The sequence below is a fragment of the Lagopus muta genome, chromosome 3, assembly GCF_023343835.1.
Source record: "Lagopus muta isolate bLagMut1 chromosome 3, bLagMut1 primary, whole genome shotgun sequence".
Taxonomy (NCBI): Eukaryota; Metazoa; Chordata; class Aves; order Galliformes; family Phasianidae; genus Lagopus; species Lagopus muta.
The window spans coordinates 12137821-12165805 of record NC_064435.1 but is presented as its reverse complement, the minus strand read 5'-3'; the positions used below and the strand labels follow the sequence as shown (position 1 = coordinate 12165805).

The 27985-nt window shown below is 43.2% G+C and overlaps 1 protein-coding gene across 10 annotated transcripts; it reads right to left on the bottom strand.

The window, feature by feature from the left end:
• On the bottom strand, positions 1-27921 carry ZHX1 (zinc fingers and homeoboxes 1). 10 transcript variants are annotated; one of them, XR_007375667.1, is made up of 4 exons: positions 19223-21719; positions 14843-14999; positions 4010-10082; positions 1-869 (listed from the first exon to the last, which is right to left on the bottom strand). XR_007375667.1 is itself a non-coding variant. In XM_048938733.1 (3 exons), the coding sequence occupies exon 3, from the start codon at positions 9865-9867 to the stop codon at positions 7243-7245; it is 2625 nt and encodes an 874-aa protein (XP_048794690.1). In that variant the 5' UTR covers positions 9868-10082; positions 14843-14999; positions 27705-27921; the 3' UTR covers positions 1-7242. The 10 variants fall into 10 exon arrangements, 3 of the variants coding, with proteins under 3 accessions (XP_048794690.1, XP_048794691.1, XP_048794689.1); XR_007375669.1 differs by having other exon boundaries at positions 1-138; XR_007375666.1 differs by having other exon boundaries at positions 1-4194; positions 5179-10082.
• Between the last annotated feature and the right edge of the window lie 64 nt (positions 27922-27985).

Sequence of the window (27985 nt, the reverse complement as noted above, 5' to 3'; positions counted from 1 at the left end):
GTCAGTAAGGAGACCTTTATTCCATTACTTCTGTTTTCAAATTTTTTGGTACAAAGTTTATTTTCAGAAGTTCCCACGTGATCCTTTCTTCTACCGGCTTCTTTTGGGATTTTTCTATCTCTGATTTATTTTCTTTATCTGTTGAAACAAAAGCAGTAGTTGCTACAGAAAGCAATAATGGCAATATTACAAATATTTTACAGCAGCATCCGTTCATCTCATTGCCTCAAAAAATAACAAAAATAAATCCAAAGACAAGATCCGTACTGCCTCAAAGGCTTAGCTTTGTAATACCAAGCAGTGTGCTGCGTTCCCACATGTAAGTTGTACAAGTCCAGCACAACTTCCCAAGTTTGTGCAGAGCCTGATAAATAAGACACAGAAATATCAGTTACGTTATAGTGTTTCTAAGAACTTTTACTCTGTAAAATGTTTGGTCACTCAAAGCTATAAGCTTAATCACGTATCAAAGAACACAGGCAGTAAAGCCCATCTTACTAGAACATATAGTATTAGGCCAAACAAAATATAAGAGGACAAAATCTAGTGGTCACTGAAGCCTCTTCAAAAAAGGTCTAAAACAGAATGTTTCCGTCATGTATCAGAATAAAAACGTAGTGTATTAAAATTTGATCTTTTTTTCTTTTTTACAAGCTGTCTTTTAATCAGTCTTCTATTTACAGTGCAGAACTTCTGCCAACTGCAGTAGTTTAACTTTGGCACAACACTAAGTTCCAATCCTTTTGAGTATTCAAGTCCTGTGTGTGTCCAAATATTTTCTTGGTTTCACGAAAGATTAGGCCCATTCACAGTTAACCAGTTATCTTGAACTTTTTCAACAATTGCTTCCCCTTCACCACATTGGGCAGCTACAAAGGAAAGACACTGTAAGCTATTGCATCACTCGTAAGAAACTCTTAATTCTAAACGATACTAGTAGTGTTGCTTCCTTTAACAACATCACATACACCAGACAGATCACACAGACTGCTACATACTGGACACCTTCTAAAAACCTTGCTGGTCGTTAGTGAATCGTCTTCCTCATATTCAAATACATAACGATGCATTAACTTAATTTCAATTCACATGTCAAACAGGACATTTAAACATATTGCAATGTATTATAGAAAATTGCAAAGCTCCATCATTTCTGTAAACGAGATCGACACCTGTTAACTCTCCTGTGCACATGAAGAGCAGTACCTAGTGCCACATTTTCTATACAATATAAAGCCTTCCCGGGTCGGGCAACTCATTTTTAGTGCATTTCTGTACAAACTGTAAGCATACATGCAGATAACCAACTAAGCAGAATTGGAAATGCTTCTGTAAGCTGGAACTGGAAGCATGGGGAACATTTCCGAATCGCAGTGGAGCTCTTGTGGTTGGTTGTTTTGTATCACAAATGAAGACAACTCGAATCTTCCGTCTTTCTGGCAGATTCTTTACAGTAAGTTTCATTATAGATATCTAATACTGACTAAGCATAAGGAAATGCTTTGATCAGTGGGGACACAAGCCTTACTTGTCTTACCACATTTTAAGATACGCACAATCCGATGTTCATATAGTAAGGTTCTCAAAAACTTTAGAAACCCCCAAGCCATGTTTACATCACAGTTCTTTAACCAAGGATCAGTTACTTTATCCACCACTGCAGTGCCGCCTGCTCTAGAATAACCACCAAAACCAAAGCAAGGCCTCACACCTCCCAACATGCACCAGGTGGGCAGCAGAGGACAGAACCACGGCTAACCACAAGGAGAGCCTAACGGGGCACAACGCCCAGTGCTGCCAGCCAGCCAGCACGCTCCAAGGTGAGGCTGCATCTCACCTAACTTCAGATGGCTCCAGTGTCTGCCAGCCACTTGTAACAGTCAGTGGAGTTTAGGGTGCAGCTCGTCTGATCGATTGTAGGCGGTCAGGATGAGCTGCTGACATGCACTCGTTAGCTATACCCATCAGCTACTGCGGTGCCTTGCTCACGTGCAGACATCGACATACAATCAGGTGAATCCCACCTTAATTCATGAAAAGTGCCGTGGGATCCACAGTTACCATTCCACATTTTAAATGCTGCATTAAGTCATTTTTAAATGAGTATCCACTGAAAAAAATGCAGATGCTCTTCACTGCAGAAGGAAAAAACCCAAAAGCTCGAAAATATTGTCTACAAACTGCCTGTGCTTCAAAACCTCCCTTTTCAAAAGTGAGATAATAATACACAAATTCAAGCTACTGAGCACGTACAGTTATAGAAATGTTCGCCTTCTGCTACAGCTTTCATTTCCTACCTAGTTTTAATACATCACAAACCTTAAGTCACTTGACCCAACAAGTTTGTGTCATGCCACGTACCACATCTACTCAGCCCTAGGATATCAAAAGCCTGGTGGAGAACACAGGCATAATGCAGCACTGCTCAGGGCAGGGAACCGAGCCCTGCACTTGCCCTTCCCATCCGGAATTTATACGATCATCCCAGGCACTGTGAGCACCTCTCAACTGTTTTACTGTTCTCTCATCAATACTATGTTTTCATTACTACTAAATGCAGGCAAAATTATCTTCCAATAAATAATAAATTAAAGAAAGCAACTATATTTCATTGCGCTCTACATTTGTGTGTATTCAGGTAAGGGCAGGGATATTTAACATTACAGAATCTTAACAATTATCTTCTCTCCTTGGGAGATATGAATATACAGAGAGGAGGAGGTGGTGGAGGATGCAAATTGGGACCGTCGTATCTACAAAAGCAAACACTGAGATCCAATTCGAATACACAGTACTCCATTAAGTGCAAAAGGGAAAATACTCCTGACCTTAAACTACAGCTTATTACTCAGCAGCCAGAGACCAGTTGTCAGAGTTACTGCTGTGCTCTCATTTCAGAGGAAAATAGAGAAGGAGGAGGAGAATGTCTGCATGCTGGGGCTTTCTGGCCTTTGGGACTGCATCGCGCTGTGAATCACTTTGCATGGGCTTCAAAAGTCCTTTTCCTGCTCTGAGAAGGAGAAGGGAGTGTATTTGCCTGCCTTGGTGAGCAGGAGGAAAACAGGCTTTTGCCCAAAGTCAGGAAGTCATGCATGAGAAAAAAACATTTCATGCCATGTGTGGATTCTGCATGAGTTTCCTTCAAAGTTACAGACAGAAACAATACTGCACATAATGCTGTGGGAAAAAAAAAAATAAAGTTTTAAAATCATTATTGGACAAAGCTGAAAAATCAAATGGCCTAATTTACTAAGGTGTATTAGAGATAATCCAGTAAATTCTAATCACGAGGTGCCAGATATCTTTCTTTTGCTTTCAAATCAAAGCAGAAATTTCCACATGCTAAACACGAAAGACTGCAACACTTGTTCTGTCAAAACAGCAAGAGTGACATTTGTTTTGCTCAGCAAGTTCTAGGTAAGTGAATTCTGCAGGGCAAGCAACAGGCAGTCTCTTCAAGATTCTGCATTTTCCCTTCTTTGCACACCACACAAGCACTCCCTTAGTTCATTCAAAGCAAGGGAGAGTAACTCTGACTTTCTAACTCACACCAATCTTGGGGTTATTAAGAGGGTGTCACTGGGAAGCCAGCATTACTTAGACAGAACTGTGCTTTCCATTGTACTCAGAAGCAAGAGCAGAACATGCTATGAAGCACCGTGGCCAGGGACAGTGGATGGCTCACCAGCTGTGACACTGCTTGCTTGCTTTTAGCCCTTCTCCCTCTCAACTCTAGCAAAGGATTACCTTCATCCCCAGTTAACTGTATTTCAAAGACAGCATTAACTAGCATCATAACATCAGGTACTCTTGGCAGAGACAGCAGATGAAAGAGAAAGCTCAACTTTCGCTCCAGAGGAACTGATGCTCACATCAATTCAGGGGGAGAATGAAGATGTGCTGTATCCCCTCAACAATTTCTATTTCTCTCAGACTATGCAGTTATGCCTTGGGCACCATGGTAAGGAGCACAGCAGCCTAACATGAGATGAGATGAATCTGGACTAACCACAGTCACCAGCAGTTTTGAGCTCCAACCAGCCACGACCACAAGTTACAGACAAAGCAGTCCATCCTGTCAGCCACCAGCACGCTGACAGCTCTTTCCAGTGCTTTTCTTGTCATTTCTGATGCAGGAGGCCTCTGGAAGGTGTCTCCCTCTCTCCCACAGTACACAGTGCAAATACATACATGCTGTAAACATGAAATAAACTGGTAATTAATGGATTCTTCTTTTAAAACAAAACAGATTATAAATAATAATAAGTGCATACAACTGATGTTTTCAGATCTGAACTCACCCAGATTCTTCTCACCCTTGGCATAATTGAAAGACTTACAATGTGCATCTAGCCTAGAGGAAATGTGGGTACCCTGCATCCCTCATTATCCAACCCAGAGCTTGTTTAATTCAGATCTGCATTCTGAAATGGGGTCTCAATGGGCTGCAAATACTGTTAAAACCACTGGAATACAAAGAACTGTAATGTTTACAGTGTTTGAAAATCCAGATACATCAGCCATCCCCTCTGACCATTTTATGGAAAGAAGATACCCAATCCAACTATATTTAGTCTGATAAACAATGCATTTCCTCTTCCTGTGTTTTTGAGATCAGATGTACTAAGGCCTACCATTATAATTGAGTGTTATTTAACAGAACACTGCCAAAATGGAAAATTTCCCAGTTTAATCATATAATTAACTTGGATCCTTATTTTTCCCATCTTCTAAAGAAGGTTCGATGCAGTGATAACCTACATTAAGTCGCTGCTAACAAAAATGGGAATGTTCAGACAGGTTTCTTGGGTCTTTTTGGGGGGGAAAGAAAATTAATTCTGGCTTGTCCTTAAGATTTAAGGCAACTCCAGATTTTGGTTGCTAAAAGCATATTCCCAAGCAGTTTAAAGATTAGCCTTAATTTTTTCATAAATTTAAAAACAGCATCTCTTTCTCTACTTCCTTGTCACTGTAGCAATTCATGCTGGAAACCCAGATCTCTCTTACATCACCTTGCACCCAAAGTCACAGCATTCCAGAGAAACACTGCCAACAAAGCTCTGCTTCTCTCCCACCCCAAAGTCAAGCTGAGGGATTCTAGGCTTGTCCTCACAGTGATAAGCATCAAGAGATAAAGGCATCACACTGTTGGCTGCTTTGTGCCTTGGTTTCACTGACCTGAGTCTTGGATGCCAGGAAACAGTTTGATAACCAAAACTGTGTCACACACATCAGTATTTCTAGCAATCTCAGAAGGTCAGAAAAAGGCTTTCAAGCGGAACATCATCTTGCAATTCAGGCAGCCCATTCAATCAGAGAGCAGAAAGGCAGCTACATGTGTGCAGGGAGGAAGGTGAGTCAGGTAAGTTAACAACACTTCTTTTTTTTTTTGGTCAGACATTATCCCCTTTCTTTTTTTCACCCAGGTTTCACTCACAATCTGACATGAAAAACAGATCTAACATGAACTCCTCTGCTTCGGAAAATCATCACTGAAAGCACTTCCTTGGACTCTGGACAGTCAGTTATCACAGTAAGGAAGAAAGAGTATTTCTTGGAGATGTAGAAGTATTAGGGAACATTTTCTCCACGCTAATCTCTCTTGTAGGTCAATAGATGCAAATGCCTGCAGAGAAGATGTTGGCGGAGGTGTAAAGGGAGCTACTAGGATAGTTCCTGTTAGTGCCCATGTAAAGCAGACAATGCTGGTGACAGCAGCACCAACTCATCATCCATTTTTGACGTCTAAATATAACTCAGCCCTAAAAAATACAGACTGACAGTAGCCAGAACACAAACTACTCTTCTTGGAGTACCAGTTTTCTATGATGTCAGATATCTGCATAGCCTAGCTTTCATGAATTTGGCCCATTATTTTTAAGTTGGTTATGCCACTATTTCATTACCTTGAAATTGAATGGCTTTTTATACACGTATAAAAAGCCATTCTATATATATATACATAAGCACTTACTCAAGATGCAGATGTTCCCTATCAGATTAGACTACTTTTGGAGTTCAGTTCACGTAGATGAAACCATCTCTACAAATAAGTGTTCACCCAACAGCCCTAAGAACAGGGCTGTTCTATCGGTGAGCTCAATTCAGTAGGATGAATTTTAAGTTAAACTTGCACGCAAAACATTCAATTGGGCTACCATTAACAAACAGTTGAACACTGGTTTGTTTCTCATTTTTAAGCACCTAAAAGGCATATAGCTTCATTTTGCTTGAAAATTAAAAAGCAGGTCACTGCCACCGCATACTTGAAAACCTTTCTTGCTAGCACCTGAAGACACTTTTCATCTCTGTATCTGTGTATTCATACAAAACCCTAAGCAATGGTGAACGACTTTTAGGCAGTTCCCACCTCACGTTTACCTTAAAATACAGTGTAAGATTTCAAGAAATTACTCATGTTTGTTAGAAATACACATAGCTTCTAACCATTTTCCAAAAAAGTAAAGAATGCACAAGCTAAAAATGAACGTTACTATCAACTGCATCAAGTCTGCCAGGCATTTAAATTAAACTGATGTAAGATATGCTGATTAAATTTAACAAAAAGCATTTTCTAGCAGTAAACTCATTCAGTTAGCTTGTAATTATCAGCAAGAAACATTTCAACACAAGTTCTGTAAACCCAAAACACTCTGAAGATACGCAAAAGGTGCCAAAATCACCTCATTTTCTTAAACCAAGCAATCCTCACCCCTATGTTCATTGATTCCTTTGTCACACTTTTCCCCTTCTCTTTTGAATTCTTTCCTTAAGAAATAAACCCAGGCCTTGAATCCTTTCAGGTGAAGTGATATTTGCAAAAAGACATCTTAGGTTTTTGCATTTTCCTCCTTTGCGAGCAGGTAATGTTCTCCTACAACAACAACAAAATGTGTCTGTGGTTTGTTTTTTGGAATTAAACAAGATAAGGCAATTAAATATTGAGAAGCAGTCACGTGAACAATGAACCTTCCCACTGGTCACGTGGAAGAGGAGGAGCTGAACTGGCGCTGATTTATAACCCCACATGCTCAGCTAGGCCCGAGGACGTCCATCTCTGGTAGCAAGGAAGCAAATATCTGTTGCCTGCGCAGACAGCATCTTGCCCACGTTCCTTCAGGTGCAACGAAGATGCTAAGCAGGTGCTTGCTGAAGCTGAAGGCCGTGAAAAATTGTTTGGCTCTTCACCATAACATCAAGCCTAATTCACGGGTTTTTGGCTCCCAGATTCCAAACTGCACATCAATCTGATTTTGAAAGTTTACGCTTAACATGTCGTGGGGGTTCCCAAGTATCGCTATCATCCGTTTCCTCTTCATCTTCCTGATCTTCCAACATTTCATCTTCCTCCTCGTTCTCCTCAAACAGCTCTATTCCGAGTTCTAATCTTCTCTGCCTTTCTGCAAACCACTCTCTGACCTGCTCATACCCCATGTGAGATTTAGCTACAAGTTCATCAAGGTCTTGCTCATTAAGGAATTTGTGCTTCATATAGTAGTCCTTCAGGATTGCTGTTCCAGTTTTGAATTTTATGACAGACACACCTCGGTCCCAGCAATTTAACCTCTTGCTTCCCCGAGGCCTCCCTCGAGGCCTCCCTCTTCCTCGCCCCTTTGGTCTTCCTCTCCCTCTCTTCCTTGAGAAGCCCTGGCCATTCAGACTGTTTGCATTGGCACTCTGGTAATAATAATACCACTTCAATCCCCCATTTTTCCAGGCATAGCGAGTATCTCCAAACCAACTCACAATTTCTGATCTTGGGAGCCCTGTTTCTTCTGCCAGCTTGTTGTATTCTTGTGGAGATGGCCACTGAGTACGAACAAAGGAGCTTTTAAGCATGTGCAACTGCTCTGGTGATTTTTTGCCTATTTTGCTTGGAGCAGAGCCCCCTGATTTTGACCCTGCTGTTCCATCCCCTGCAGATGTTTCTCCAGCTTCTTCCTTCGAGCTGCTGGCATTGCTCTCATTCATCTCAGTTCCCTCCTCCTTTAAGACATTAGATTTCCTTCTTTCCACAAACCAGGCATCAATCTCTCTCCTGGTAAGTTTGGTTTGGGCTCTTAACCTATTCATCTCTTCATCAGTAAGGACAGGATTATTAAGAAAACTTGCTTGGAGGATTTGCAACTGCTCAGCAGTCTTCTCTTTGAACTTCTGTGGGGTGAAGTCAGGAAATGCACTCCAGGACGGCTTGTTCTGTGGAGCAACTCCTGTTGGGGACTCATTCATTTCGTCACTTGAATCGATAATGATGGTGGCACATGAGTCACTGTTGAGATGAATCCCATGGTTATTCTTTGAGTTTCTCTGATTGTAGCGTGTATCGCTGAACCACTTTTTGATCTCTCCCTTCGTCAGGCCTGTTATTTTCATAAGCCTACTAATTTCTGAATCCTGAGGAAACTGATTTTTAAGGTAGCTGACCTTTAATTCTGCCAGTTGCTCCTTGGTTTTTTTTGCTCGCATGCCAAAGGTATCGGGATTCATTAGTGCAGTTTCATTTTTGATAGGCTGAGGGGCTGGAACGGCAGCGACTTGTTTGGTTTCTGCGATAGGCTGAGCAGTGTGAATCTGACTCTTCTGTAGCTGGGTTTGGTTTGGGACTCCTGCTACAGTCAAAGCTATTGGGGCCGTGACTGGTAACGTATTTGCACCTGCGACTTGAGTGAGAACAAGTCCTGGCTGACCAACTATTTGGCATGTCTGTAAAATTGAAGGTAAACCATTGCTGGCAGTGGAAATGTGCGCCGGAATAACGGTAATTGTCTGTGGCACAGTATGCACTGTGCCATTAAATTGTTTCCTCCTTGCTTCCTCCACTTCCTCTGGTGTCCAGCTCACACCATGTTTCAGACGTTGGGCAGAAAACCAGATTTTAATCTGTTCCTCTGTGTACTTAGCTTGAGTGGAAAGAACGGTGATCTCCGACATGGTTGGATACGGGAATTTGTTATAGGTGTTGAGCAAAAGAGGATTGTTGTCCAGAGCAGTATTATAGGTTGGAATGCTGTTTACAGGTATCAGGACTTTGGGGATCAGGTTTGAGTTCTGTGGAGCTGTAACAGCTGTTATAACCTGTGCCACCCCAGGCTGAATCACTGGGGTCACAACCGTGCTAGCTACATCGGCTGCACTGCAAACAACCGAATGGCTCGCTTTGGACTCAGAAACTGCCGGTGCTGGTTGGTTTTCTACTGCTTCTTCGGAGTTTGGCTCATTTTCCTTTCCCTTCTCTTCACCAGGAATGTCATCGACCACATTGTGGAAAACAGCGATGCGTTTAGTCTCTGTTTTGTTTTTCATCATTTTCATAATAGGAGTTTTGCTAATGGAGATCCCCGCGGAGGGGGCCTCAGAAGGGTCAGCCTGTTCAGCGTTTTCTTCTCTAACGAAACTCCCATCAAAAGTGAGATCATTTACTGTTTGTTCAAAGATTGTCTGATTATTACGTTTCACCATGGTCAACTTAAAATTCTCCTCTCCAGGGTGGTACTTCAAATTATGTTCTGAGAGAGCATCATATCTTTTGGTAAGAAAATTGCATTCTACACAAACGTAGGATGAATTTAATACTACATTGGGATGTTCTGAATCCACATGGAAAGTAAACATATTGAGATCTGGAGTCTGAAAAGTACAATATTTACACTCATAACCACCTTCTACTTTATTTGTACTTTTCTGATTGTCTGAATCCACACTCTCATGAACATCCTCTTCACTTGCTATGCTCTCTGCTGTAGGATTATTATCTGCTGGCGTGACTACAGGTGGTCCTTCCTCCAAGTCTGATACCATTTCCAGATCCGGATCTTGCTCGTTGGCTAAGACCATGCACGGTGTTGTTGATTTTCGTTTACTTGCCATGCCTGTTAGGTGAAAGTGATACTGACTGGTCAGATACAGACTTAGCTTCAAGCTCTTCTTGATTAATAATAATGGCTTTTGGTACTTCAAGTCAGTTCTTGTAACGTCTCAACATTTATCCCATTAGCAGCTTTTCTTTTGTAGTGCAATCAGATTAAAAAGGGACAGTTGAGGATGAAATGTTGAGACACTGTTTTAAAGTCCACATCCACCACCTGTGCAAAGAAGAGACAGTATAATTAGTTCAATTTAAAGAGTACATTCTATTCTGATACACAGCATGATTTAATTCAACCCTTTGGTGTTCAATCTTCCACTGCTCACCCCTGAAACCAGCAGACCCATTCCAAGAAGAGATTGATCCTCAAAGCTAGAGTAAGAAAGGCAAATTCCAACCCACTTATTATCGGCTGAAATTTATGCAATGAATGCAACGAAAGGCACAAGACAGAGAATGGCATAGAAAATGTAATCTTCTGTTTCCCTACATCATTTTGGCAGTCTTACTCTTGGGCTGCTTTATCTAGGCTACGACATTCTCTCTCAGCTGCAATGGAAACTCAAGTCCTTCCCATCACAAACTCATCCCCAGCATGACATCTCCACGATGATCTTGTTTGCTATGCCCAACGGAGTGAAGGCTCCTAGAAAAGGCATGTTTAGCATATTTTTCTACTGCATTATGTATGTACATATATGCATGCTCTGGGTCATTTCTCCCAAGTTTGAAAGCAGACAGAACACTGCCTTCTCAAGGCACTCCAACAGACAAGGATGACAATCCTCTCATCCTAGCTCCCCAGATGTCATTCTCCCAATTGAAGGCCAATCCCAGGCCAATAAATTGTTAGCATGTGGCAATTAACTACACTGTTTTCATGGCTCCATGCATTAGTTAGGACAAGACTGACTGTACAAACTTCACTAGAGAAAAGCGATTAAAGAGTGACACAGTAGGCAGAAGCCAAAGAAAATTATATATTTTCTATTCAGAATTCCTACTTCATTTCTAAGAAAAAACTACAGAAGTACAAATTAAATTTGATGCCTACATAAATTCAGAGAATAAATATGTTCTTAAATTGCCCAGACTGGAGTGAGTTTTTATCCCATGGGGACCGTAACTAGTCTATTGGAAATGATGCACAAGCTACTGAAAAGGGTTATAAACTCTGTAATAGTTTCCTTCTTAAAATAAAATGAGACACTGATTTCTTGTGCCAGAAATCCCATAGATTCATGAATTTTTAGATAGCAGGACATCACCTACTTCCCAAAGCAGTAGCATGCTCAAGTGCAAGAGGAAGGTTCAAGCAGCTGTTTCAGAAGGTTTATGAAGGTAACAGCACGTAACAGGTTAAAAACAGAAAGGCAGTTTTGCTCATGACCAAATCTTAAAAGAAAAAGAAGAGCAGTTAAAAGGAAGAGTAAAGAAGTGAGAAGGGAAAAAAAAAATACCATTTCCACTCCAAACACAAAATTTTCATTATGTGGGCAGCAAAGGCTGTTCTTAACTTCACATTTTTTTCCTAAGGCCGAAGACATTAGTATTCATCTATAGCTACCAGACAGTGCTGCTCTGTAAACTCTGTTTTTGACTCTGTGCACATCACCACACTATTCTGCAAAAATCCTCCCCAAATGTTTGTAAGTGATCTCCAAATCTACCTGTATTTCTTCTCTGCACAGCCTGGCACAACGGACTCCTTACACCAAGGGTGTGGTTACACAGCATTAAGGACACCAACAGCGCTGACAGATAAATCTTAGGTGATCATCATTTCAGGATTGAAATTGTTTAACAGCACCAGACTTGAAAGACACTCGTATTCCACAAACTAGTGCTGGCACTCTGGAAAATAGCACAGAGGTGCAAAAAGTATTTATTTTAATGTATATACAAAGTATGCATCACAGGCCACCTCATTTATCTCTGCAGTGAGAAAACCAGGAAGCAAAGCCAAATGGATCCATTTGTCTCCACGTTCTGAGGGATGAGAGGTAGGGTGCCATTAACTGTGCTGCTTCTGTGTGGGGCCAGAGGGCTCATCACAAAAGGCAGACAGCGGCCAAAACTGAACGCTGAGCAGTTCTCTTGGAGAAGAGCTGGGTGGTATTACCTAATCCTTCTGCCATCTTGAGTACAATTTCAGGAATACCAATTTTCAAAAGCTTCTTGGCAGCCAGGAAAGCTGGCTGAAGTTGCAGTTTGGAAGGTAACTAAGATGCCTTGCAGTACCCATCCAGAATGGAGAACGTGGGATCCATCAGTATGCGGCTGCCTGCTGGGCACAGGGGCTTGCTGAGGGTCACAGTGGGCTGGCCCAGAGCACAAGTGAAAGAAAGCAATGTTTGACCTCACACACAATACTGCAGCATGCCTAGATAAAGCTTGAGATAATAAATAAAGTGCAAACCCTGTCCAACAAATCAATAAGTGTTTCTCCCCTGTTCCCTCCCTTAGCAAACAACATTCATAGTGCCTATAAGCCTACGTGCAATTGGATCATCTGTGCCTTTGTAGTTTAATCTCTGTAACATGTCCCTTTTTGCTGTGGTTTGGTTTTGCTCACCGTGCACAGAAGATTATCCCATTCCTCTGCTGTTTACTGAGCAGGAAACTGCTCCTATACTCTCCTCCCTTCCCTGGAAGCATTCAAGGCCAGGCTGCATGGGGCTGTGAGCAACCTGGTCTAGAAGAAGGTGACCCTGCCTGTAGCAGGGGGTTGGAACTAGATGATCTTAAAGATCCCTTCTAAACCAAACTGTTCTATGATACTCATTACACTACTTTTTTTTTCTTTTTTTTTCCCCACAGGACACTGTGATTTTAGAATCCTGTGTAAATAAGAGCTGTCAAGAGCTACAACAGCATTCTCTAAAATCTCAACAAAGCCAGATGTTTGCAACCTTTCTCAGCCTTCTGTCCTCTACAAACTGTACAGAAACCTCCACTCCCTTGCACTGGTTACCAATGGGATTACTTCATCTGCAGCATGCTGCTTGATGTGCTCTTTCACTTTATCAGGTAATTATGAAAACTCATACTTGCATAAAAAATCAAAGCAATTATGCATCACCTTTGTGCTTAAGTTCCTCTAAAACATCCTTTCTGTACTTCTTACAAGAACACCAAGTGCAGCCCCGTCATGCATTTTGTCTTTGGCAGGGTCTGTGACATCCTGTTCCCTTAACAGGGAATGAAAGTAAATTAATTGGCTTGGCGTGGTGTGTGGGACTTGGTTTTGAGAAATTCACCTTTTCTTTTTTCCTTAAAAGAAAAAATCTCACTCTCTAGGTGCTTAAAGATAGCTTTTTCTTTTTTTTTAGTAAATTTGTTCTATATATTTCTGGGTACGAATATTTTGTTAATTGAAGTGTAATTCTCTGGATGTCCTCCTCCTCTGCTCTCTCATTTAATATTGGCCATTACATTTGCTTGTTTTGTGTCCACAAAGACTACCCCTCAGCCTTCACAAATTCTTAAAGACCATCACTAATGGTCCAGAGGACACTTTGGCTTGCCCCTTAAATACTTCAGGATCAAATACATAAGAAAATGTTTTTAAGGTGTTCTATTCCTGTTTGGACTGTATTTTTATTTCTCTATACTGAAACTGTGTTGTGCAATTTGGTTTCTCACAAAGTATTTCAAGTATTCACAATATGCCAAAAGCAGCATCTTTGGCTGGCTGACTTTATCCAGATAGTTACAGTCAGTGGGTCAATATCCAGGTGGAGATCTCTGATAGAGTGGTGGCCTCAGAGGTCCATACTGGGACCAGTGCTGTTTAATATCTTTATTAATGACACAGACAGTGGGATCAAGTGCACTCTCAGCAAGTCTGCAGATGATACCGAGCTAGGTGGTAGAGCTGACAGGACAGAAGGAAGGAATGACATCCACAGGGACCTGACAAGCTTGAAAGACAAGCTCTTGTGAATCTAAGGTTAAACAAAGCTAAGACCAAAGTAATACACCTGAATTAGAACAATTCCAAACATTAGCACACAACTAAGAGATGAATGGATCGAGATCAGCCTTGGATGTTTCAGCAGATGAAAAAAAAACGACAAGCTAACAGATGTGCTTGCAGCTCAGAAAGCCAGTCGTACCCTAGAGGTGAAGAATGGCACTTTTTCAAAATCTGGGGTAAAATTACATACAACTGACATTTCTAGCAAAACCAGTCCATAAAAGGTATTTTCCCAGATACAAACAAAAAAATAAAGTGAGTGCAGGCACACATTTTTGAAGGTCCAGGAATTTGTATTTTTATCTTTGAACTGGCAATTGCTCAGGACACAGCTCTTCAGAAATAGAACACAAACAGATACTAACCCCAATTCATTAATAATTTTACTGGGACAGACATCCTCCAGAGTGAAATTCAACACTTAGATGTTGTCTCCGTAGCAGATTTGGATAAAGATTTATGTAAGCATTTTCTAAACGCAGGCAGAAACCTCTTGCCTCTTTGATAAGAGTTTTAGAAGGAAAAGACATGGTTCACAATAACAGAAAAAGAAGTAAAAGAACCCGTTTCCAGGACAAAATTATTACTCATCCCTTCCTTCCAGCCTCCAAACAAGAAAAGCTGATGCTGCACAAAATAAATGAGGTTACAAAACGCGTTGTACACACGTGTTCAGGCTGTATGCTTTATGAAAAGTCATTTTCCCTACTTGCTGCATGACACCTCTATCCACCATACAAAAAAAAAAAAAAAAAGGAAAAAACAACAAAACAAGATAGAGCCAAACTCAAATAATGCCATTGGAAGAATGTGCACAAATAGGGTAGCTTAGCAGAAGACTGAGGAATGGGAATTGCTCCTAACTTTTAATATCACCAAATCATAAATTGCCTTTGTCAGCACAGAAAGCTGTGTTTTGTCTTCTTTGTACAGCTTCTGGTTAATCTGCAACAATATGGAACTGTCAATCCTTTGTTTAGCCCACTCTTAACTATTACCATTCTGTCTGAGTCGCTGTATCCAAGCCAAGAACTATTCTGCACAGAGCTCAGTACAGCCATAATCTGCTCTGATGGGACTGCAACTGTACTGCCTTTCAGTGAGGAAGGTGAAAGATGATGTTTTACGGAGCCAGTTTCTTCAGTTGTTCAACACCTGCAAAGCATAGAAGATATTACTGCTTATTACTCTAAAATAAAACCAAATCTCAGTGTAAACCCCACAATATTCACATTTCATTCCAGTTTTAAAACATGTTCCACATCAAAATGGGAGCAAAACCTATCAGACTGATAGCAGTAGGACTTCAGGTGTGCTGTAATACAGGGGCAAGCTTAAAGTCCTTGCTGCATTAGTTTGCAATGGCTCCCGCAGGCAAATACCAAAAGTTGCTCTACTCCTGCCCACATACACCTTCTAATAAGCCAAAACCAGACCTGAGCTGAGGCTGAGAAATGGGAAGTGAACATGAAGCCCTCTGGAGACTAAAAGGAGCCTGCCAGAGAATATATGACCATCTTCATGGTTAACTCCAATCCTTGTTGGTTTTAAAGGATAATGAGCATGATATCCATCACAGTAAACATCAGCATTTTAGGTTAGAAGTGATCATTAAATGACCCATGTTATCTTTCTCTGTTAGAAAATACTTTCCAGGTACCTCTACAGTGAGCACAAATCATGCTACTGCTTTTGGCACAAAACCATAGCCAGGTTTTAGGTCTGATCACGTAAGAGCTACTGATCAAATCTGATAGGTACTTAACAATCACAGGTGTACTGGTGAGCCAGCATCTTTAACATATATGGCTCCTGTTTCTGCTCCTCAGGCACATAAATAAGCAAGTATTTTCTGTTACCTATTTTAGCAGCTCAACATCACATAGGCTGGTCTTGATTTTTAGCCCCCTATGGTATTTAATTCACACTGTGAGCACTCAGTGCTTTTACCATCTCTGCAGGATCGTTCTTAAAAGTAACAGACCGGGCTGATATAAATGTCTGTCATATCCAACAAAATGGGAGCAGAGTTGGAGACTGATTTTTCTGCATAGTTACGGCTATTTTGTTTTGCTTGCCGTGCTGTTACACTGAAAACGGAAAGGAAGAGGAAATAACATTACTGACCTGAAAAGATTGCAGAATGCATTTTGGGTTGATTAAACATTTAATTCAACCCCCAAAATGTTTGCTTCAGGTTAGCTTTTAAAAACCATAACAGTTAAAATTGATTCGTTTTAGAAACTGTTTATGAAAAAGTTTCTCCTTAAAACATCAAAACAAAAGGTTTTGTTCTCCTGGAATTTCCTTCTTTAAAACGAAGCAATCTGGCACAGACACGACTTCACAAAATGTTCCTTTCAACTCAAATGTGCGTTTGTTTTTTTTCTTTCAGCTGAAAAATTTCTAGAGACCTTATCTTTCCCAGGCCCTAGCCTAGTGCTGGAAGTACCAGACCTTCCTTTCACTTCCTGGAGCTCGTGTCCCCAGGCACCTTTCAGCTTTTTCGGGAGGAACGCAGCAGCCCTACAGATGGTCTCCTTTGCTAGATAGCCCGACTCATTCTCTCATCATCTCGTTGCTATACAGGAACCCCCGCGCTGTTAGAGGTGACACAGCTCAGCACAGATTGTCTCCCTCTCCTCTCCCCCTCCTCCACCGACTGAAACTAACTGTGCATGCCCTCATCACACTGCAAACCAGATTCCAGATCAGCTGCTATTTGCATTCGTTATTATTTTCCCTTTGCTGTAGTGAAATGAAATCTCAACGGCAATTAACAGGCTTGGGAGCTCTCTACCCTTAAACAAGTGGGACGAGAGCTCAGGGCTTGCTGGCTCCCAGAGCTTCTCCACCTGACACCAGGCCAGCACCGCGCTGCTGCATGCCAATGTACCAACCTACTCAGAGGAGGGGAACCCACTTAAGGCAGGTGGTCTAAAGAAGCATGCAAATGTGCATGACAGGCATAAAACTACTATCAAGAGCAGATGACAAAACATCCCGTAAATTTTACCTTGGATACTAAAAGGTAGCGATACATTACGGCTCATAATTCTGCCAAATCCTTTTCTTTTTCTCCTGTTTTCCCTCTCTCTCTCTGAAAACAGCAGAACACTTTTCTCAGACCTCAGGGCTAGATCCTTGCCAAATCTTGATTCCTATGTCAAATCCCTGAGGCACAGAGCTGTTCAGGAAAAGATAAAGTGGTTCGTACAGAGTCTGCCTCACTTCTATCTCTTGCTTCCTTCTCCACTTTCTGCTCACTTTGCTTTTGAACCAGTTGAACATTTCCCCAAAATTCAAGGAATTTTCAAAGAAAAACAGCCCTAAAGCAGAAATAAGTCAGAAATTCTCACATCAGAGATCTTAGGAAAACAAAAACAAGGACTTGGAATGGACTCGCCACGAGATGCTAACACGCACTGCTACATACTCCATGCACAGACTTGAATACACCAGAATACAGATCCTGGATTTAAGTAATTTGTAAAAGATTCCAAAACATTTGAACATAAAAGCATGAATCCAGTGCTTGTAGGGGCCAGTATTCTATGAATAGAAATAAGCACGTACATGGATTGTCACTTGAAAAAAGAGATCCTACTGTACAAACCTAGTCCAGCACTTGTTGAGATGGACTTTAAGGCTGCCATCAAGGCTGCAACTACTCTTCAGAGCCACACAGGCCCTGTGGGCTTTTGCTCATCTGCGCTTCCTTACTACCCCTTCTGCATGCCCCAGCCACACCTGCTCCCATCCCACCCCTTCTGAAAGGCTCCTACAGCACCTCAGCTCCACTTTATGAGAAAATCAAAGACTGCACTACACAGTTAAGTCTTCTGTTTATTTTGTCACATGCTTTGCTTCTCCACTTGCAAGTCAAAAACATGACTTTGTAGCTGACATTTCAGATAGGTGTATCTTTTTAACATGGCTTCCAGCATCATATATCAACTTTACTGTAAGGCAAGTTACATAATTCAAGGTGAACAAAAGCTAAAATTCACCTGGTCCCCACTGACAGACTCCTCCATAATGGTGACATGTATACAACTTTCTGTCCATGCCTGCAAGCACAGCTGACCTTCCAGAATTTCTTCAGGACGTTATCCTCCAGCCTGATCCAACACTGATCATGCATCCACACTTTTTATTTTCCACAAGTATGAAACACTTGAGCTTCCCTCTCCTTATGAAGGGCACTCAGACTCTGCCATTAAGTGCAGTACCCCCACTGCAGTGCTGAACTACCATCAAGATCAAGACGAGAATGTGAAGCTTGCTTACATTGGCGAGTATCACAGTGCAATGCGAACATACCCTCAGTCTGCTCCTGAAGAACTCTGGGGCACAGCCACAGCAATTACAGCATCTCAGTGTTGGCTATGGAGTGCAGGCAGTTGCTGCAGAGGTTGTGGAGATGTACCGGGAACTTTAAAGGCATTTTAATTCTTGGAAGTTTTCAAAACTTGGCAAGACCCAGAACAACCCTATCTAACTTCAAAGTTAACCTTGTTTTGAGCAGGAGGTTGGATTAGCCAATGTCCAGAAGGGCCGTCTGTTCTGCTTTATTTCTGGTTTAACCCTGCAGGTGGCTGAGCACCGCGCAGTCGTTCACTCAGTCCCCCACAAAGCGTCCCAGTGGGATGGGGGAGAGAAGAGAGAGAATAGAGAAAAACAAAGTAGAACTTGTGGGCTGAGCTAAAACTATTTACTAAGAGAAAAGGATTCTCCTAAAACCAAAACACAGAATCATACCAGACACTCTGAAGAAAACAATTCCATCAATTCCGTGATTCTGCGATCCCAGCTGAAACTAAGACATCCCCCTGTGATTTGGGGATGCATCACCTTATAACAACAAGCGAGGAGGCCAGACTGAGTTGCCTGCATAACCAGTCTCTGCAGGTCTCAACCACCTAATAAAACACCACTGGGTTCCATGCTAACCTTTGCAAAAAGCAAAGCATTTTTATTTGCAACAGTGACCCGACTCCATCCTCCTGCTGAGCACTGTTCTGTACTACTAAGATGCTCCTGCTGATTTCTGTGGGAGATAGCGTCTTATTCTGTGTACTCACAGAGTGGATAAACACTGTTTACTGCCAATGAGGCCAGTGACAAAAGGAGTAAAAGACATGGGAATACAGAGCTTTCCAAGGATAATGAGCTGAATAAAAAGCTGAATTTGGAAGTTCAGTCACCTGGGGAAGTCAGAGAGATAACAGTGTACTCAAGTTACCAGGGAGAAATAAAGGCTTTTAAAGGAGCCAACACCCCTTCCAGGCTCACTCCCCACATTCTGACCACATGCTTGACTTCATGACTTAATTTCCCCTCTCTTAACTGCCCAGATCCCCATTTGTAATCTCCACCTCCAGTCCGGGAGACGCTGCCATAGGTAGAACAGGGGCTGCACCTTTTTCTGCTTTCCCAGAGCTGTCAGTGGTGTGAGCTACTCTGGCAGAAGGAGCCCAGCTGTCCTGGCAGGGAAGAGAGAAAGTGGATTAAACAAACAGGCTACTTTATTTCACCTGTCTGCAATGTACTGGTATAATCATGGAAAATTAGGACAACGAGATTTAAGTGAAAAGTATGCAGTTAAATAAAACACTGTGCTTCAAATGAATAGCTGCAGGGCTTTTACATTAAGTTTAAACACAAAATCGGATTAGTTTTGTTTTAAAATATACAGGTAATTTAAAGCTGCATAGATATCCTAGGGTCAAAACAGTGTTCTGACTGATTTAAATGAGAATTGACAGTAGAATTTTATTTAAAATACCATGTGTGCTACGAAAACAGACTTAAGAAGCATGAGAAAACCTCAAGAAAATTGCATGCCACAGAAGATAGCATTGGGGGCCACGCAGGAAGAGAACAATCAGTGCTGCATTTAAGCATGCTATTACTTAGAGGAGGAAAATCAAAATCAATTAATTAGAAACACTTTGTTAATTTATGTTAATATTTTACGAATGCACTGAACACATTCCCTCGTAAGTAACACCTGGTTTATCAACATTAAAGCAGTCATCCGCCTTTAAGTACACTGATCACTGGCTGAAGTACTGTTCTAACTATAAACAGATCCATTTTTATTAATGGAATATAAAAACGAAGAAAAAACAACTTGGTTAATATATATATATTTTCTTTTTAGATGCCACTTGGAAATTCTTGGTGAAAACATGGAATCAGTGGCAATCAATGACTAACTGTATAGAAAGCCATTCACTTTGAAGACAGTTGCACTGAGCGGAGATGCAAATCATCTTCTGAATGACAAGAGAAGTTTCCACCCCCTCAGAACTGAAAAAGCAGGACATTTTATTTCCTATGTAAGATCTCCAGTTAGGATTTGAGCACGAGCTCCACTGGGGCTAAAACCTGAACATACATGGATATATCATCACAGAAACAATCAATGTAATCTACTAAGTGTAAGTCAGTATTGTATTTTGACTCCTTTATGGGTTTTTAAAAGCTTCAACAAACACGTATTCTTGTATATTCTCCATATTTACAGCAACTAATTAATAATACAGACACATTATGCTGCTTAGGCAAATTTTCAATTAAATTTTAATTTCCGACCAAATGCAGTCTGGCATAAATTGGAGTGACAGAAGCTAATCGTTGTCTGAAACACAAGATATGTGTAACTCACTATTTTCTAAGAAAATGATGAGATGTAAAAATTAATAATGTGAGTAACTGAATGCTGAGGTAAACACCTGATAAAATAACACTTATATAGAGAATTTATCCCTCTAAGCAAAAGTCTGCAAACAACCATGGAACCAAACAATAAGAAGCATTTGCTATTTATGAAAGATATCAAAAGTCCAAATGCAGTTCAAAACTAGAATAGATCATTTAGACCAATGCTCCATACGTTCAGACTTAAACTGTGGTCAAATCTCCCATATTAAATCATTTTGATTTCGACCAGTTATTCCAATTCCCACATATTTTAAATGTTTTTGAATTAATGCATTAGTTAAGTCACTTCCAGGGCAAGAAGAGGAACAGAGAAACGGGTAAAGAGAGGCAAGACAAAGTGTCTAATGTCATTATTAAATCAACCAACTCCAAGGAGTCCAGGATAAGACCAGGGTGTGGTGCTGAGAGAGAATGTTTATGAGAGTGTCCAAGTTTAGCATAAGAGAATAGGCAGGCCTGGAAAACCCACAGGAATCAAACGCATCTGTTGTTGTAGGCAGCCCCAGCAAAACGTTACTGGTTTGGTGGCCTGGGGCTAGATTCCCACCCTTCACCCCCAGCATCCCTTTCTTTTTTATTTTTTCTGGACAGCCAAGTACAATATTAGCTTGTCGGTTTCTTTTTGCCATCGTCAGGATGAGGCTGGGTGAGAATATTTTGTGTCTAGACTAATAAATGTTTGTAAGGGTTTTGCAAGACTGGTTTATGGGAACAGAAACCCCTTTTTGTTTTCTGCTGGAAAAAAGCAGCATTAAAAGCAAATGAGCGCCATCATGCATTTGTTTTAAATTGCACATTACAGCACTGCTATTTTATGTGCAATCAATACATAATTTGGAAGAAAAATGCTTTTAAAATTCAGAGCTATCCCTGAGCAGCTAAGGTTCTCTTGGAAACTGAAGGAGGAGTCTGAAATTATTGTTCTTTTGTTTGCATCCCCCAGTGGGAAAGGCAGCACAACTCGAAACCACGGTGCTCTGAGGCAGCATGAATCATTAGGAATAAAGATCACCCCTCTCATTTATGCATTAGATATTAAAACTGAATCTAGGACAAAGGTAAACCAAACAGGCTCCTACCTTCCCAAGCAGTTATCGGGTTAAATAAAATATCAAAGGGACTGTATAAATCTTGTGACTTCCTCTACTGAAATCAAAAAACAAAGATACTTAATGTTCTGCAAAACACGGACCATCTAGATCCCAATTACAAGCGTCAACTTAATCAGTGGAAATTACTGGGATACCCACGGGCCAAAACCTACATTTTCTTTTTAATATTTGTTTAGGAGGGCGGGGTATTTCAAAATGAAATGGCTGCCCGTTTCTATTTCACCGCTTTGGGTGGAAATGAGCGAATCTTTCCACGCAGAGCAGCACGGAGTTGCTGCCCTGGTGTCAGCGGGCGCTGGGCCCAGGCTCCCTCAGAAGCCGGCTGCCGGGCCTGAGCGCAGCGCGCTGACAAGGGCACAGTCCGGACAGGCTGCACACAGCCACTTCATGGGGATCGGCTCCAGAAATGGGTTGCTTAGTCCTATAAATAAGGGAACAGACTGACATTTTGCCCTCAAAACTAGCTCATGCCCATACGTGCATGGCCTAAAGCGCACCGGGAGTGCTGGCTGCTCTCGGTCAGTAAGCACGTGTGATCACACAGTACGATCATTTGCTCTGTCATCAGCCCCACAAACATGAATGCACTGGAAAGCTTTAAAGTCAAATTTCAGTGCATGCTGAAAGAGAAAGCATCTCCCTCTCTATATTTCAAGACTAAAATTAGGTATGTATTTCTAAGGATGTACATACACATCTATTTCCTCAGAACGTTTGCAAGGAGTAAATTTGTTTTATTTGCTTTATTCCAATGTTACTCTTTTCTCGCCCCTTCACTCCTTCCCTCAAAAGGAAATAAACAACTAATATTAGCATACCCCTATTTTTCTCCTGGCAGAATTCAAGAATTAGAGTATAAAAAAAAAAAAAAAAAAAAAAGGATGACCTGATAATCAGATCTAAAATGCTAAAATGCCTGTTTGCGGATTGTAAAATGAAACACCCAAAGTTGAAATCATCCTCTAAAAAAAAAAAAAAAAAAAAAAAAAAAAAAAAAAAAAAAAGAGAGAGAAAAGAAAGAAGAAAAAAAGCCTCCTTCCATCACAAATTATTTCTGTTCATAAAATCAAAAACATTAGTTCTCTGCTCACCCACAGCCTCCTCCAGCACATTTAAATAAACCACGTTAAGAAGTAAAATTTGTAAAACATTCGTCAGATGGAAGGAGTAAAGTTGTGTGGGTTTGTATCGTATGCACACAGATGCCTTCAAGACCAGCAGGTATCTGGTATGGGCACCAGTTCCCCCAGCACTGACCTCACAAAGCACCTTCTCCAGCCCCCATCCTTACAGAGAACCTCGTGGGAGAGAGCCCTAAGTTTCCAACACAACCAGGCTGGATGCAGCGCGGTGCTGAATGCTCCAAGAATTCCACCATCCACGCTACAAATGTGTTTCGGCTTGCTGAGAATCCTACTGAGAAACAGAAACCCCTGAATTTTCATGCTTGCTTCATCCAGGCTCACTGTGCAACTGCTGCCAAGAGCTGAACTGCTGATACAACTCTGATCTGCACAGCACCCTCAGCTCCTGCAGATGTTGCTGATGGCAGCTGACCTATTTATAAAAAAGCAGCATTTTCCTATTTTGAAAGAAGTCTGATGATAACTAGGAATGGTGACTTTTTGAAGAAGCACACAGCTGTAATGAAGGTTTAACCGCCACGTACTAATAACTGTTCCTGCCTGATTCTTCCAAGTGCCTCTCCTTTACTCTTCTGATGACCTATGACATTCCTACATCTCATTCTGTCCCACTGAGCTAAACAGAGCCCAACATTCATGCACAGTTCCCTTAGGAGAGTCTGAAATTCAATGGCATGTTGATGAACAAAGCATGTCTTTCTCTATAACGCAGGGAGAAATACAATCACATCAGTATCATAACCTGCTTAGGCTAACGTACCTCAATTTATAGGAAAGCCAAGCATAGACATCTCCAATAAGACAGCCTGGGACTACACAAATACACATTTGCCTCTGAAATTCTTAGCATCCTTGTAAGGTAAGTCAAACCTATAAGGAAGAAATCATGCCCTAAAACCTATACCACGTGTGCCTAACACACAGCACTCATTATGAGCTGGCAGCTCTTTCTGGCCCATTGTACGTGGTCTTAAGATGCCCTGAAGATTCAGTGTGTGGAACACGTGGAGCTTTTACCATAACCACTGGAAAATTCAAAAGCTCCTTTCTGTCCTTCTGCCTGTGGGGTGGATTTGGCACTCAGGCTGTGCACAGAACAGCTCTGGCTTTGCCAAAAAGCGAGGGCTGGTGTTACACACGCCTCACTGCACAGCGCCGTCTGCAGCTGCTGAAACAAAGCTGTCAGCCTTCAGGGCTGCTGGGGACCAGCTTCAGTTGCAGGTGCCCACATTAAGGTCCTTCATCCTCTGCTGGGATCAGTGAATAAGAAAGGTGAGCAGCAGATTCCAAAAGCCACAGGGGAGGGCCAAGTTGCACAACGTGAACCTAAAATACCAAACGATTTTACTGAGTGGATCCAGACACAGTTTGAAGCCCGTTCTTTAGCGGTAGAACACACTGGGCTCTTTTAGGCGTGTGAGGCACAGCAGAGTTCAAACTTCCGAAGGGTTTTTCATTGTTAAGGTACCCCATGATCTTCAACATTACTTAAGGAGTGCAAAAAGTAGCAACAGCTTTGAAGTTCTTCACAGTTTTCCCCTCCAGTGTTTTCCCATCCAGTCACATCTGCTGCTCCTTCAGTGGTCAGTAGTTCTCCTTTCAGTGCTTGAGTGTGATGATGCACTTTACACAACACAAGGTAACAGTAAAATAAACAATGCACCCTGCATCTGCATTCCTTAAGAACATACTACTTCTCAGTGAGTTCTACTGAACTTTATAACAGTTACTGCAATCTCAAAGCACTGAAGGATAAGAGAGTGTCACACATCTCCCCACACATGATGAGAGCAGACGTTTGCTGTGTTCAGACAGACTTCCAAGGGTGGTTAGAAGAGATCCTGTTGTACACAATATGTTCCAGGCTCCTGTACTCTGCAGGACATCAGAAAATTATCAGTGGACATTGTGAAGCACCTCCCAGAAAGACACAGAACTGGAAAAGAACCATCCGTTAAAGTGATGCGTAGGGCAGGACTACAAAATGCCATCTGGCAATAGGGTAAGGAAAGGCATCATCACTGGCGGCTTCCACCTCCACAGAGAAACAAACAACTGTTTGTGCAGTAAAGTGGTTTGAATACTCAGGAAGGTCCCAACTAGCAGAAAAAAAAAAACAACACCAATAACACAAAAACCAAAACAAAAAAAAAACACCGAAAAAAAACCCCACCCTACATGATGAGTTGGAAAAAAGACAATAAATCAGAATTAATAATGAAAATAAAGATGTTGGAAACATAAGTAAACATCTCCCTGGTGCAGGGAAGAAAGAAGCATCCCAAACACCTGATTTGACAATATGAGAACACAACACTGGATTCTTATCAGCATCTGTTCAGCAAAGGTGCTGCCACTGATGTGTTGAGGGACAGATACATCACCTGAACACTGGGACTTACACTGCTGCCTGGTGAGGAGATGCTGAATACAACAGACAGGGAAATGGCACTGTATTGACAAGGGCACCGCTTGTTTACAAGTTGCTGACAACTCCGAGGCAAACCATCCTGGCAGCTGTGGATCAGTGACCTCATACTCAGAGCACAGTGGGACAGGGCACACCGGCCATTAACCTGCAGCAGGGAACAGCACGTCCAGGCCCTCAGCACCCAGCCAAAAATGCCTGGAGTTTCCTCCCCCTTCATGATCCCAGACTGCTAGCATTCGTGACTTACGCTCATTAAACAGATGCTGAAACAATCATTCTATCAACTTGGTGACAGCCTGACGATTTCTAAAAACTAAAGAAATCAAATTCATAATATAGAAACACTGCATTTAGCACAGGGAAATCCTATGCGACAGAGAAAGGGAAACTGATCACTGAAATAAAGGTTACGCACGGCCTAGCTGCAAGCGGTTATGCCCTGATTGCATTTACTATGTGCAAACAGGACAAAAACCAGTTTATACTGATCTAGGGCTTCAGAAGTTAGTTGCATAAGAATGGAAAAATTCTTAAACTTGGGGAAAGATTTGACTTAACATGGTCACGTATCTTTGAAGTAAGACTTTTCTAAACCCAAAAGTCACATCCAACCAAAATGCTGTCAGTGTTTGCAACAACTTGATGAAAACTTGAAGCAAGTTTCAATCCTCTCCCTCAGGCTATAAGGAAATGAGCGAGGGAAATGTGGGAAAGCTGAAGGATAGCAAGGAGCCCAAAGTGAAACGCTACAGGCTGCTGAGGCAGGGAAACAAGGAAAGTGTTTTGGGTACCTCACGAACAAAAGGAACCCCAACACAGCCCAAAGCTGTCACTGCTGAAATTCTTCAGTGAGGGGAAACTTGCAGAAGGCAGAACAGCTCAACAAGCAGCTCCAGCACTCTCCGGTGATATGCTGGCATGCAGGAACAGAATAGGCTGTTCTGATAACAGCCACCAGAGCTCAACGACACCAGTTACAGCCAGACACCAAAACATCAGAGAGGTGACAGAGAGGAGAAGACCTGGGAGCACCCTAAGAAGGCTATGAGCAGGGAAGCACCACACACAGAGAAGCTCTATCTCAACAATACGCATCTGGAACAGTCCCTCCATGCAGGGATGTTGCCATAAGGCAACAGCAAAGGGCTTCTCAGCCAAGCAAAGTTACACAAACCCCTTGCCTGAAGTCAGCAGTAAATCACCTCGCTTACAGCAAGCGGCACCCGTTGCACTCTGGCCTGGGGAACTCTTTCATAGCAGGGCTGAGGTACAGCCTCGCTGGCAGGAGGTCAAGGCAGGAACAATTGGGTTCTGTGCATGGTGTGTGCTCAGTCACAGCTCTGCACTGAGGGCAGCCCTACAGTCTGCAGCACACAGCCAGCACCCAGCAGCGGAGATGGGCTTCTGTCAGCACCCACAGGTGATGGTGTATGAGAGCCTTCTGTGCACACACACAAAACAGCTGCTGGTAAAAGCCAACCAAGCAGTTCTCAGAATCCCGCTCTCATTTCTACCTTTAATGGGCTCTTTGTGTCCACCTAACAACTTTCACAACAAGCTCCGCTTATTTATGTAACGTTTGCAAGCACTAGGACATCCCCACCGCGCTCTCCATTGTAAAACAGAAGGCATCGGTCGCAGCTCGGAGAGCAACACCTCAGCCTGAGTTACTGCCCGCGGCACCAGGACACAAAGCAAACTCCTCCACGGTTGAAGCCCGAACGGCTCAGAAGTGAAGCACGGGCACCTGCCAGAGCGCTGCCCGCCTCCGTGCGCGGCTATGGGAGCGGGTGCCGAGCTCCAGCCCCGTGCATCCTGCTGAGCGCAGAGCCGGGCATCGGGGCGTGCCGCGGGCATCCTCAGGAGCCAACGAGGCATTGCCCCGAGCTCGGCGGTTCGGACGACAGCGGCCCGAAGCACCTGGAGGAAGCCCATCAGCCCTCGGCAGAAACCAGCCCGCCGATTCAGGCAGTGAAATGAAAGTTCTCCGCTCTCCTTTCCAGCTGACAACTCCGCTGAATCCTCCTCCATCCCACGGCGAGCGACAGCGCGCGCAGGCTGCCGACTTCGCAGAGACAGGGGAAAAGCGGCCGGCAGGAGCTGCGCCCCGCAGCCCACCACGGGCTCCTCGCCGCTCCCCGCACATACAAACGCCCGCTCCACGCCCGCACGCTCCGGGGCGCGCGCTCCGCCGCCAGACAAAGGGGAGGCGGCGGGCGGGGCCGGAACACCGCGCCCACCCCGCGGGAGGCAGCGGCCCCGCCGGGCCCGACTCCCCCTGCCCGCCCGCCCCCGCGGGGCTGGAGCCGCCCTTTCCCCGGGGAGGCGCCCGCCCTGCCCCGCCGGACAGCGCCGTGCCAGTCGCCAGGAGGAGCGGGCACGCCCCCGGGTGACCTCCCGCCGCCCCGAGCCCCCTCCCCGCCGCAGGGACCGCCGGCCGTACCTGCCGCCGCCGCCGCCGCCGCCGCGCCGCCTCAGCCCGCGCCGCCCGCCCGCCTCCTCCGCTCACGGCCGCGCCGCCATCTTGCGTCTCACAAACTACTGCACTTCTTTTGGGGCGGGGGGGCGGCGGCCGAGCCGGGAACTCCCAACGCCGCCCGGGCCCTCGCCTCGCCGCCGCCCGCGGCGCGCACTCGCATCCTCCCGGCGCCTCGCTGCCCCGGGGCGGCCGCGCGGGGAGGACGGGCAGCGGCAGCCGTGCCTCTGCCTCCCTCGCAGGGAGCG